We start from the raw sequence: 13,232 nt of genomic DNA, 5'->3' as shown, positions 1-13,232 counted from the left end.
TGAAGGAAGTGTGGCCCTGCTCTTCTTGATTTTGGACTTGTATCCTCCAGAACTGTGAGATAAAAACCTCCTCTTGCTTTAGGCCACTCAGTTTGTGGTAGTTTGTTATGGCAGGCTCAAGAAACTAGTACAGTACCTAACTATCCACCCAGCATTAGGGCAATACATATAATAGATGTAGCCCCTTGCCACATGGCACTTACATTGTAGATGGTGGTTGGAGTGGGTAGACAATAAACACATATAATATTTCATTATATTGGATGATAAGTGCTAAGAAGAAACTTAACCCATTGTAATAAAGATATGGAGTGTATGGGTGATGTTGTTTGCCTGTGTCTCCACCCAAATCTCATCTTGAATTGTAGCTCTCATAATCCCACATGTTGTGGGATGGACCCTGTGGAAGGTAACTGAATCATGGGGGCAGCTACCCCCATGCTGCTGTTTTCGTGATAGTGAGTTCTCCCGAGATCTGATGGTTTTGTAAGGGGCTTTTCCCCCTTTTGCTTGGCACTTCTCCTTCCTGCCATCATGTGAAGAAGGACATGTTTGCTTCCCCTTCCACCATGATTCTAAGTTTCCTGGGGCCTCCCCAGTCATGGCAAACTGAGTCAATTAAACCTCTTTCTTTTATAAATTACCCAGTCTCAGGTAGTTCTTTACTGGGTAAATTGATAACATGCAAATGGACTAAGACAATGGGGGACAGTTTTTATTTTATACGTAGTAGTCAGGGAAGGTATCTCTGGGAAGGGAATACCTGAGCAAAGACCTGAAGGATGTCATGGAGCAAACCACAGAGATTTTCAGAACTGCATTCCAGGTAGAGAGAACAGCAAGCACAATCGCCCTGATAAGTCTCTGTATTTCAGGGTGTTTCAAAAATGCCAAAGAGGCGTATGTGGCCAGAGCAGGCAAAAATGATGGGAAAGGAGGTATGCTGGGGAGATGAATGCTCACAGATTATGTAAAGCTTTGCTGTTGGATGACCAAATATCCCGGTTTGCCCAGGAAAGGTTCAGTATAGAATGTTGTCTCATTGTAATTCTAAAAAAATATTCTGGGAGGCCGAGGCAGGCGGATCATGAGGTCAGGAGATCGAGACCATTGTGGCTAACACGGTGAAACCCTGCCTCTTCTAAAAATACAAAAAAAATTAGCCGGGCGTGGTGGCTGGACCTGTAGTCCCAGCTACTCAGGAGGCTGAGGCAGGAGAATGGTGTGAACGCAGGAGGCGGAGGTTGCAGTGAGCCAAGATCGTGTCACTGTACTCCAGCCTGGGCGATCGAGCAAGACTCCGTCTTAAAAAAAAAATTTTGGTTTGCAAAAATGGAATCTTCCAATGGTACCTTGGGCCAGACAGTAGCAATAGAGGTGGTAAGAAGTGATTGGATGTTGTATAAATTTTGAACATAGAGTCTTTTCATAGGAAAGTTACTTTGCTTCGCTATTTTAGCTTCCTTTGGTAAAAAGTAGACATAATTTCTTTTCTACAGGCATCATGAAGATTAGCTGATGGCAAAACCATGAGATTCCATGTGTTGATGATGTGTTAGAAATTTTGTAAATATATTTTAAATGGCACACATTAATGTATTAACATGGGAGGCAGCACTGATATAAAAACAGGTTGTTGCCAATTTGTTCTCTCTCTTATCAAGTAAGCCACAAACAGTATATTTTGAACCTGTTTTTTTTTTTTTTTTGGCATTCATTGTAGTATAAATGGTTATAATGATTTCAGGTGTGTTCTTCCTAGCTAACCAATATACATTAATTTGAAACAATGAAATTGCCATTTTTCTAAGTCAGAAATGTTCAAACATCTGCCATTTCTTATAGTTCAACCTAATACAGTAAGAAAGGATTAACCAGGCAATAAGGAAAGAGGTTCAGGAGAGCTGGGAGATATTCCAGGAGGATATGCCCAGAGGCTGAATGGTCCTGGGGAAATCGTAAGCATCCCTGTGCTTATTTTCTTATTTTCACTGTGAGGCTAACGAAATAAAATAAAATGGCCAGTTAAAATTTGGCAGTGTTTTGGGGTGTTGTCGCTGTTGTTGTTGTTGTTTGAGCTGGAGTCTCGCTCTGTCACCCAGGCTGAAATGCAGTGACACAATCTCAGCTCACTGCAACCTCTGCCTCCCAGGTTCAAGTGATTCTCATGCTTCAACTTCCCGAGTAGCTGGTATTACAGGCATGCACCACCACACCCAGCTAATTTTTGTATTTTTAGTAGCAATGGAGTTTTGTCATGTTGGCCAGGCTGGTCTTGAACTCCTGACCTCTGGTGATCCTCCCACTTCGTTCCCCCGAAGTGCTGAGATTACAGGCATGAGCCACCACACCCAGCCAAAGTTTGGCAGAGTGTTTAGTGATGTCCAAACACAAACACAATATGGTTTCAGATGAATATTCCTTATTTTTCCAATCCACATGTTAGACTTTGGGAAATAGCCCTTGGCCCCTTGATTGATCCTTCAATGTAAGTGCTATTGCAGCCTGGCAGAGCTACATTCTACTTGAAGGGCTAGCTCATCTTTATATAATGCCCCAGGCCATGCAGGCTGCTTGGCATCTTTGTGGAAATAGAGTAATTGTCCCAACAAGCCCATTTAGCAATTACTCTGTCGTCATTATTAAAATATGATTCTCTTATTGTGAAGAAAAGATACTAAAGCATGCTGTAGGTCAGTCATTTTCTGGTGACAGGGATTAGAGGACTAGAATCCATTCAATTTTTAAAACTTTACCTAAGAATAGGTAGAAAATGTATGCTTGAAATAATCTCATTCTAGTTTATTGTTATTTTTTTCTAAGCCTTCTTTACAAATATATTTTCCTACTGTAATTCAGTTTAAATGGATGGTTTTTACTGCTTAGTAAAATTATTGACTGTTGATTTATAACTGATACAATCCTTTGTAGTATTCAACGCTCTCGTTGAAAAAATTCAGCCACAGTGAATAAGGAGTGTTCCCAAGAACTCAGACAAAAAAAGAAAAACAAAAGAAAACATGAAACTACCCCCTGGATCAGAATGAAAATGTATTTGCTCCTAACATCAGATGTCTTTGGTTTAGAATATTTATTTCAACTTGAAATTTTCTTAATTTGTAGACATAATCTTGACATCAGTGAACACGAGATATAGGACACTATTGCATTGCAAATGATGAGTCTTTAGTGCAGTCAATGTTTTTATCTTAAAGAAAATGATTTTGTCTTTCATGACAATAATAAAGGTGACCTAGAAAAGTGTTCCTTAAATAATTCCAAGCTTATTATATTAATTAGCAAATATTAATTGATAGCAAACCTAATCATCTTTTCTTCTAATTTGTTCACTACTTCTGTTCCTTTGCAATCCTATTCTCACCCCATTTTATCTTTTATAAAAATACACAGAGGGTGTCTCTTTTTTACATTGGTAAACGTTTTCAATGTCACAAAGTTAATTTTCTCTATTTTTAATATAAGCAAATATTTTAATATATCCAGTATATTTAATAAGTTACATATAAAAATATCTACTATTTCTATCACTGGGCCTAACATAGGTACATACTCAATATATGATTGAATTTTAAAGAAAGAGTATTTACTAAAATAAAATAAAGAGTGAAATGCCAGAGTTCTTTTAAATTGTTGCTACAAGTTATATCATATGGTTAAAAGGATAACTTCACTAGAAAAATGGGTCTAGAGATACTTTTTTTTTTTTTTTGAGACGGAATCTTTCACTGTCACCTAGGCTGGAGTGCAGTGGCAGGATCTCGGCTCACTGCAACCTCCACCTCTTAGGTTCGAGCAAGTCTCCTGCCTCAGCCTCCCAAGTAGCTGGGATTACACACCTAGCTATTTTTTTGTATTTTTAGTAGAAACGGGATTTCACCATGTTGGCCAGGCTGGTATCAAACTCCTGACCTCGTGATCCACCCGCCTTGGCCTCTTGAAGTGCTGGGATTACAGGCATGAGCCACCACACCCGGCCCATCTTGATTATTTTGTTCACAATGTTGGGTGAGAGGGTTAAGTCATGACTAATTGCTGTCATATGAATTTCTGGCCAGTGTTGTAATACAGAAATTTGGTGTTTCTCTTCAGACTGTTGGATGTGGACAGGGAATGAAATGTAAAATATGCCTCTCTTCAGAAAGGAAACTTACATTGAAAGAAACAAGAGAAATAGTGTGCCTATACCTTTTATACCTCTCCCAGGTGCATGAAGGAGGCTTGCCAACTGGTGGGCTTCTTTGGAGAGTGATCAGTCAAGGAAACGTCTCCTTTGATGGAAATCCCCCAGTATCAGTCTCTGAAGATCTTTTCTGTGAAGCTCTGCAGTTCCTCCAGTGAGGAATCCCATGTTTTCTGGCCTGGAAAGTGGTAGGAAGAGTGTAGAGCTGGTTGCCTGACTGCAAGAGAAGTAGCCTGGGAAAGCCTCACCCTTTTTGAACAGTGTCTCTCTCCTCCCCTTCAGTGCTTCTACTGTCATGCCACCTGGAGCATCTCTGGGCAGTCTTAGAAAGTAAATCTTCCATATTCTGAAAGAGTACGAGAAGCAGCATTCACCTGGCTGCTCAGGGTTTAGGTGAGGATCTGACTGTCAGCCCATTTGCCTCTACATTCACTTCCAAGCTAGCAGTGCCTTCAATCCAGGATCCCCTAGAGTGCTACAATGTGACTTCTCTCGCTTCTCATGGTGCTCCTGTCTGCTGCTGCTTTGCCAATTCCCCTACTTCTCTCCTCTCCTCTCCTCTCCTCTCCTCTCCTCTCCTCTCCTCTTTCCTCTTCTTTTCTCTCATTTATGTTCTTTCTAGACAGGGACTCACTCTGTCACTCAGGTTGAAGTGCATTGGCACAATCTCAGCTCACTGCAACCTCTACCTCCTGGGTTCAAGCAATTCTCCTGCCTCAGCCTCCCGAGTAGCTGGGACTACAGGCACCCGCCACCGCGTCCAGCTAATTTTTGTATTTTTAGTAGAGACAGGGTTTCTCCATGTTGGCCAGGCTGGTCTCAAGCTCCTGACCTCAAGTGATCTGCCCACCTCGACTTCCCGAAGTGCTGGGATTACAGGTGTGAGCCCCCCCCCCGCACCAGGCTCTCCACATGCTTTTTATCATCTACCAGCTTGCTGACATTGCACACTAGCTGTTCTTTACCTTTGTCTTTGACTTTGTCAATTTGCGTCTTTTACAGTTTTTCTTTACTCATTTTCTAGTGGGCTTTGTGAGAAGGAAAGAATTAAATTCATGTGTTCAATCCAACCAGAAGTCCCCAAGTCCCTCTTAACGCCTACCTTCAGAAATACACTTCGCCCATTGTTTTCCCGTAAAAGAGGAAAGTATGTCAGTATAAAGAGACTGCAGTTTAAAGCAAGGAAATTACATTTTTCCCTCTGAGAAGGATTTTGCGTCCCGAGGAATAATTCTGTAGAGGCAACAACAGTTATTGGAGTCACCACATGAGTTAAATGCTGGGGATACCAAAATTAGCAAGGTGTGATCTTTGCTTTCAAAAATCTTATTCTAGGCAGTGGCTCATGCCTGTAATCCCAGCATTTTGGGAAGCCAAGGCGGGAGGATCACTTGAGCCCAGGAGTTTGAGACCAGCCTGGGCAACATAGGGAGAAAAAGACACAAGCTCTGTAAGCAGAGAGACCTGTGTGCACATTTTGACTGAACTCCTTTCTTGTTGTGTAACATTAGGTAACTGATTAAAATGCTCCTGTACCCTTCCACAGCATAACACAAACAGCACATTAGGACGGCGAAAAGAACCAGACTCCCTCCTCTGCTACCGTGATGGAACAGGTTCAATTCTAGTTAACACTGAGTATCATTCTATGTGGTGAGAGACTGGGGAAGTCTGGGAGAATTTCCTCGGCGTCTCTAGGATTAGGGATGGCCTGCGGCTGCATTCGACTTCCTGGAGCTACTTACGTCTGAACTCTGGTCTCACGAAAAATTCAAGGTTGATACATTTATAAAATTCTTTTTGTTCTTGCAGTTTTTTCAAAGGGGGACATGGCAAAGATGTTCAATTTCATCCTTGTTGTCACCGCTCTGATAATGGGCAGGGAAAGTTCGGTAAGCTTATTGTGAAAACTATCGTTATATTTATAATGCCTGCTTTTATCTGAATTTTCTTTCATTTTGCATTAAGCCTATAGTGACTTGTCATTGAAAAAACTAAGGGGCAAAAGCAAAGAGGCTGGTGCAAACACTGGACCCATAGTAAAGCAGCACTTCAAAGAGCTTTACATTTTTTTTTTTTTTTGGGAGTCTGAGGCGGGTGGATCACAAGGTCAGGAGTTGGAGACCAGCCTGGCCAATATGGTGAAACCCCGTCTCTACTAAAAAAAAAAAAAAAAAAAAAAAAAATTAGCTGGGCATGATGGCACGCACCCGTAGTCCTAGCTACTCAGGAGGCTGAGGCAGGAGAATCTTTTGAACCCAGGAGGCAGAGATTGCAGTGAGCTGAGATCATGCCACTTCACTCTAGCCTGGGTGACAGAGTGAGACTCCATCTCCAAAAAAAAAAAAAAAAAAAAGTGCTTTACATTTTTTTAAATAAAAAGTATTCACAATAAATAAGTAATTTTTAAAAATTCACTGGAGTTATTTGGTTGGAATATTAGAAATTTGAAACTGTCAATAGTAATTAAAATTAACCTTGGGCTTTTCAATACTGAAAAGTATAAAACTAACCAGATTATTCGAAAAATCGAACTTGTGTTGTCCTTCATTTGTAAATAAAAAAGACAAAACATTCATTCAAAGGTCTTAGAGAAAGAAAACTCCTAGGTTTTAAATAAGCTTACTAAATACATATATACAGTCTTATAAAATTGAGCTGTGATCTGTTCAGTTATTTTAAAATTGCATAGTGCACTATGTTTAACAATACCACAACTGATCCCCCACTATTGTGAAATAACACAGGACCCAGACACCATAAAATGTTCTTGCTGTTCAATTTTTAGCCTATGTGACTCAAGGTGCTAAGCAAATAACTCTCTCAGAGTGAATAAATCTGAGTGATAGGGAGAGAATAACAAGAGCAAATAAGAAAGAATCCTAGAGAGGCCGGGCGGTGCCGTGGCTCACGCCTGTAATCCCAGCACTTTGAGAGGCCAAGGTGGGTGGATCTCTTGAGACCAGGAGTTGGAGACCAGCCTGGGCAACAAAACGAAACCCCGTCTCTACTAAAAATACAAAAATTAGCCGGGTGTCATGGCACACAACCTGTATAATCCCAGCTACTTACGAGGCTGAAGCACAAGAATCGCTTGAACCAGGGTGGCAGAGGTTGCAGTGAGCTGAGATTGCACCACTGCACTCCAGCCAGGGCAACAGAGCGAGACTCTGTCCAAAGAAAGAGAGAAAGAGAGAGAAGGAATCATCCTAGAAAAATGGCTGGGAGAGGTTCCGTGTCTTGGACCTAGGGATGAGAAGAAGGGAAAGAAAGAAAAGAAGAAAGAAAAGTAAAGGGAAAGAAAGAAGGAAAGAAAGAAAGAAGAAAAGGAATGAAGGAAGGAAGGAAGGAAGGAAGGAAGGAAGGAAGGAAGGAAGGAGGGGGCAGCAAGGAAAGGAAGGGAGGGAGGAAGGAAAGAAAGAAGGAAGGGAGGGAGGGAGAGAGGGAAGGGAAAATAAAGGAAAAGAACAAAAGGAAAGAAAGAAAAGAAGATAAATCATCCTAGAAAAAATGTCTGGGAGAGCGTCTGAGAAAGGAAAGGAAAGAGGAAGGGAAAGGGGAAGGGAGAAATCATCGTAGAAAAATGGCTGGGAGAGGTTCCATGACTTCGACCTAGAGATGGGAAATAGGGGAGATATAATATATATACACACACACTACATATATATGTATATATACTACATATATACACACCATATGTATATGTATACCATATATAAATATAAATATATTATACATACATATATTTGATATAATATAACAAATATAATATAAATATATTATCTAAATTTATATATAATATAGAAATATGTTATATTATAAATATAAATATATTTTATATATTATATGTATATATTATATATAAAATATATATTTAAATTATGTATATATTATATATAAATTATATATTTAAATGTATTTATACCAGAGGGCTATTCAAAAATCTCATTTATTATGGGGATTTACATGCCAACGGTACAATTAACTTCTGTAAAGCACATTGCTGTTTAGAAAACACATAAGCAATGTCATGTAGAGATTTAGAGCATGGTCCTTGAACTGAATTTGAATCCCACCTCCGCTTACCCACTGAACCCTTTCCTACCTCATGGAATTGTTATGAGGATCAGATGAGACAACTATAAAGCTCCTAGCATAGTGATTCTGATTATTTTATATTATTTGATCTTTTGAGTCCAGGAGTTTTGGCATAAGCCATAATTTCCAATTCTTCAAATAGCAGGTAGTATTAGAACTTTTCAAACCACTTTTTGTATGGAATAATATTCTGAAATGGGAATTGGAGACAAAATGGAATCACTGATTTATCCAAATGTTTAAAAAGCACTTGTTTTCCATTAATATGAGATGCGTACTTATCTCATCTCACCTGTTTTGCAGGCGCTCGAGGACTGTGCCCAGGAGCAGGTGCGGCTCAGAGCCCAGGTGCGCCTGCTTGAGACCCGGGTCAAACAGCAACAGGTCAAGATCAAGCAGCTTTTGCAGGAGAATGAAGTCCAGTTTCTTGATAAAGGAGAGGAGAATAGTGTCATTGATCTTGGAAGCAAGAGGCAGTATGCAGGTCAGAATGGACTTTTCTTAAGTGTTTCAACAACTTACATTACACACCCATATGCAATGATGGTGCTAGTTATTTGTTTGCTTCAGGTTTTGCTAAAAAGCTTTTCCTATTTCAGTAACAAGCAATATGAAGCATTATATCATTTTTAAATGTCTTCTTTCACACACTACTTTTTTCTGTCTCTGCAGGGGCATTTAATGTGAAAGCTAAATATCTGAGAATTTATATTATTTAATAAGAAATCAGGACAATCGATTGAATACTGATGTACATGGCCAGGCACGGTGGCTCACACCTGTAATCCCAGTACTTTGGGAGGCCTAGGTGGGCGGATTACAAGGTCAGCAAATCCAGACCAGCCTGGCCAATATGGTGAAACCCTGTCTCTACTAAAAATACAAAAATTAGCTGGGCGTGGTGGTGGGTGCCAGTAGTCCCAGCTACCTGGGAGGCTGAGGCAGGAGAATCACTTGAACCTGGGAGGTGGAGTTTGCAGTGAGCTGAGATCATGCCACTGCACTACAGCCTGGGTGACACAGTGAGACTCCGTCTCAAAAAAAAAAAAAAAAAAAAAAAAAAAAATCTAGTGTACACATGGCAGATTACAACTGGGAATTTTTGCATTTGAGCTTTGTGTTTGTGTATCTTTCCTTGTTACATGTATGCAGTTTTTCCTTCTGAAATCCTAATGTGCATTAGGGTGGCAAATAAGGTAAAAAATAAAGGAGCAGAGAAAGGATAAAGAACCAGAATTACTAAGGAAAATGAAACAGTAGTTTTTTTATAGGTATATTTATTGGTTTCATAATGTTCCTTCTGATGAGGTCAGTATTTCTCCCGAGAAACTGAATGATTTTAAACTGGCAACACATTACACACATTGCTGCCCATATCATTATTGTCTATGGAAATCTGTTCATTTGAATTCCTCCAGAAGTAAAAGGCATCTTTTAGAGTAAACAAACAATGATTGCCAGAAACAAAAACAATGCTAGCTAGAGCACTTTGTCCATATGTCTACTGAAGCACTACCATGCTACATTATAATTTCTGGTTATGAGTCTACTGTGGTCAATTAACTGGGCACTTTGTAAGGTCTAAGATGATGTTTAATGTACTTTTATCTCCGTGTTGACTATTAGAGTGCCTAGAACATAGTAGATCCTCATATTCATGAATGAAAGGAAGATAATATATTGGGAGAGGAATAGCAAGATAAGCAAATATAAATTGAGATATCTATTGGACCAGAATTGAAAGAGGTCAAAGAGATGCCAATCTTATGGGAAATAGAAACATCTTTATTTTCTGCTTCTAAACATACAATTGTCGGATATAGGAGTTGTGAGAAACTTAGAGCCTATGCTTCAATAAAATACTTCAGGGCACCTGGCTAACTCAGACCGCAGTGCATGAGGCTCTTAAAATGCTCCCTTTTTCGCTGGGCGCAGTGGCTCACGCCTGTAATCCCAGCACTTTGGGAGGCCGAGGCGGGCGGATCACGAGGTCAGGAGATCGAGACCATCCTGGCGAACACGGTGAAACCCCGTCTCTACTGAAAATACACAAAAATTAGCCGGGCGTGGTGGCGGGCGCCTGTAGTCCCAGCTACTCGGGAGGCTGAGGCAGGAGAATGGCGTGAACCCGGGAGACGGAGCTTGCAGTGAGCCGAGATCACACCACTGCACTCCAGCCTGGGCGACAAAGCGAGACTGTCTCAAAAGAAAAAACGCAACAACTCCCTTTTTCTCTACCAACATCCTTATCTCCCTCTGCTCAGACTCTTCGCCCTGGGCTCCTGCTTCTCTATTGACCAGCATCTTGATCCAACTGCCCTACCTCTGGCCCTTAGAGATCAGAAAGAGGCCAGAGTCAGTGATCTGCAGTAGTGGGGATGGCTATAGCATGAAGATGGCCTGTGCCTCTGGAGCCAAGAGGAACCAGGGATAGTTCGGGTAAAAATGGGCTTGGGAAGCAAATGGACTATCATTCAACAGATGAGCATACAGATTAAGGGATCCCAAAAGTACCTACAAAGCTGATCTCAAGGGCAAGGAACTGGTAGATGCAAGCGGAGCACCATTATTCCAAATGTCAAACCAAGTCCAAGACTCACGGTGTCTATTCGAACACATTCTGAGCAGGTTATTGACACGGACTCAAGGGCCAATCATGTCAGGAGGCAGCTAATCAGGAGGCAGCTAATCAGATATTTCTTCCCAGGCCTCTACAACCAGTCACAGGAAGACTGAGGCTTAAGTGCTGTGTTAGTCCGTTCTCATACTGCTATAACGAAATAACTGAGGCTGGGTCATTTACAAAGACAAGAGGTTTAATTGACTCCTGGTTCTGCAGGCTGTAAAAGCAGCATAGCAGCATCTGCTTCTGGAGAGGCCTCAGGGAACTTACAAACACGGCAGAAGGCAAAGCAGAAGCAGGTACATCTCACGTGGTAGGAGCGGGAGAAAGAGAGAGAGGGAGGAGGCGCCACACTTTTTCAAACAACCAGATCTCATGAGAACTCACTCGCTGTACAGCACCAAGGGGGATGGTGCTAAACTATTCATGAGAACTCCACCCCCATGAGCCAATCGCCTCCCACCAGGCCTTCCCTTCAACACTGGGAGTTACAACTCCACATGAGATTTGGTGGGGACACACATCCAAATCATATCAAGAGCTGAAAATCCAGTCCTTGTGTTGACACTGCTGGGCAGCAGATTTGGGAAGCAAGGGGTCACCAAGGAATAAGGCAAGAAATCAGGTACTTGGAAATTACAATGCCAAGGTCAGAAGGATTAACTGTACAAGCAGGAGTTAGAAGAGTCATACAGAGATGGTTCCGAAAAAGCATTATAATTATTATAAATATAAGACTGTTATAATAAGACAGATGATAGGAATTCTAGATGACTGTTTTTTGATATAAAAGCCAAAAAAGTCAGAATTTCAGTAGATTAACAATATTCTTCATATATTAAGCATGAAGGAGGAAAAGGGTGAATAAAATATGAAATATAAATATAGTTCAATTGTTCCTTATTTTTAACATATAGGCAAATAGTACTGGGAGCCTATTAAGAACAGATAATAAACAAAATATATAATATAAAAATTGCAATAAAATATAATGTAATACATATTATATTATATAAAATATGTAAGAACTTGCTCACATCAAAGTTTATGTTTTTGGTGTCCTTAAATTTAAAACAATTAAATATTCATATATATAATCTGTAGAAATATAAACTTTTTGTTCTGAGTTACAAGTTGCTTTATTATTACTAAATTAGTTATTTTCTGAATTCTAATTTATCTGATGGTTGAAAACACCCAGTTACACACAACCTAGCAATTTGTGCAAACAATGCCCATACCACGTGGTTTTATACAGCATATCATTAAACTGTATTTTTTTTTTTTTTTTTTTTTTTTTTTGAGACAGAGTCTCGCTCTGTCACCCGGCCCGGAGTGCAGTGGCCGGATCTCAGCTCACTGCAAGCTCCACCTCCCGGGTTTACGCCATTCTCCTGCCTCAGCCTCCCGAGTAGCTGGGACTACAGGCGCCCGCCACCACACCCGGCTAATTTTTTTGTATTTTTTAGTAGAGATGGGGTTTCACCGTGTTAGCCAGGATGGTCTTGATCTCCTGACCTCGTGATTCGCCCACCTCGGCCTCCCAAAGTGCTGGGAATACAGGCTTGAGACACCGCGCCCGGCCTAAACTACCTTTTTTTAAGCATGTGGATGCCAGTGAATTATGAATTAAAAGGTTACCGTATCAATTTCATATTAACTGGTGGCAATCACAAAAATCTGGCATCACCACCACTGTTCAGTTGACAAGACCACCGCTCCACCATCTCCCCTTCTGCAGGAGCCCCCAATCTGCATGAGTGTCTTGAAGCGGGATACAAAGTGGCCTAAGGTGTTGACTCTGAAGCTTGATTTCAAAGTCCACCTGCCCATCTTGCTAGCTGCAGCCTTTGGGCAAATTACATAACCTCTGTGTTTCCTGTATTCCCCATCTGGAGAACGGGAATGATAAGAAGGCTGTGTATTTGTTGTGAGGATTAAAATATATTAAAATTAGTAAATATATTTTGCCCAGGTGCCATGAATCATGCCTGTAATCCCTGCACTTTGGGAGGCCAAGGTGGGAGGAACACTTGAGGCCAAGATTTCAAGAACAGCCTGGGCAACAGAGCGAGACCCTAATACTACACACAACAACAACAAATTGCCAGGCTTGGTGGTGCATGCATGCAGGCCCAGCTACTCAGGAGGCTGAGGCAGGAGGATTGCAGGAGGAGTCTGGGGCTGCAGTGAGCTATGATTGCGCTACTCACAATCACTCTGTTACAGCCTAGGTAACAGTGAGACCCTGTCTCTCAAATACGTTAATTAATTAAATTAAATGAGTTAATATATTTAACACAGTAGAGC

At 40.9% G+C, this 13,232-nt stretch overlaps 1 protein-coding gene across 1 annotated transcript in view; it reads left to right on the top strand.

Annotated features, from left to right (window-relative positions):
• FGL1 (fibrinogen like 1) overlaps nucleotides 1-13,232 on the top strand; it is a 30,752-nt gene that overhangs the window by 4,142 nt on the left and 13,378 nt on the right. Inside the window, exons 2-3 of the mRNA XM_007961750.3 lie at nucleotides 6,014-6,093; nucleotides 8,603-8,783. Of these exons, the coding sequence (XP_007959941.3) occupies nucleotides 6,031-6,093; nucleotides 8,603-8,783 (244 nt within the window). The 5' untranslated portion in view covers nucleotides 6,014-6,030. The remainder of the gene's footprint in view (nucleotides 1-6,013; nucleotides 6,094-8,602; nucleotides 8,784-13,232) is intronic.

The sequence above is a fragment of the Chlorocebus sabaeus genome, chromosome 8 (genome assembly GCF_047675955.1).
Source record: "Chlorocebus sabaeus isolate Y175 chromosome 8, mChlSab1.0.hap1, whole genome shotgun sequence".
In the NCBI taxonomy this organism is placed as follows: Eukaryota; Metazoa; Chordata; class Mammalia; order Primates; family Cercopithecidae; genus Chlorocebus; species Chlorocebus sabaeus.
This window is presented reverse-complemented; position numbering and strand designations above follow the sequence as displayed.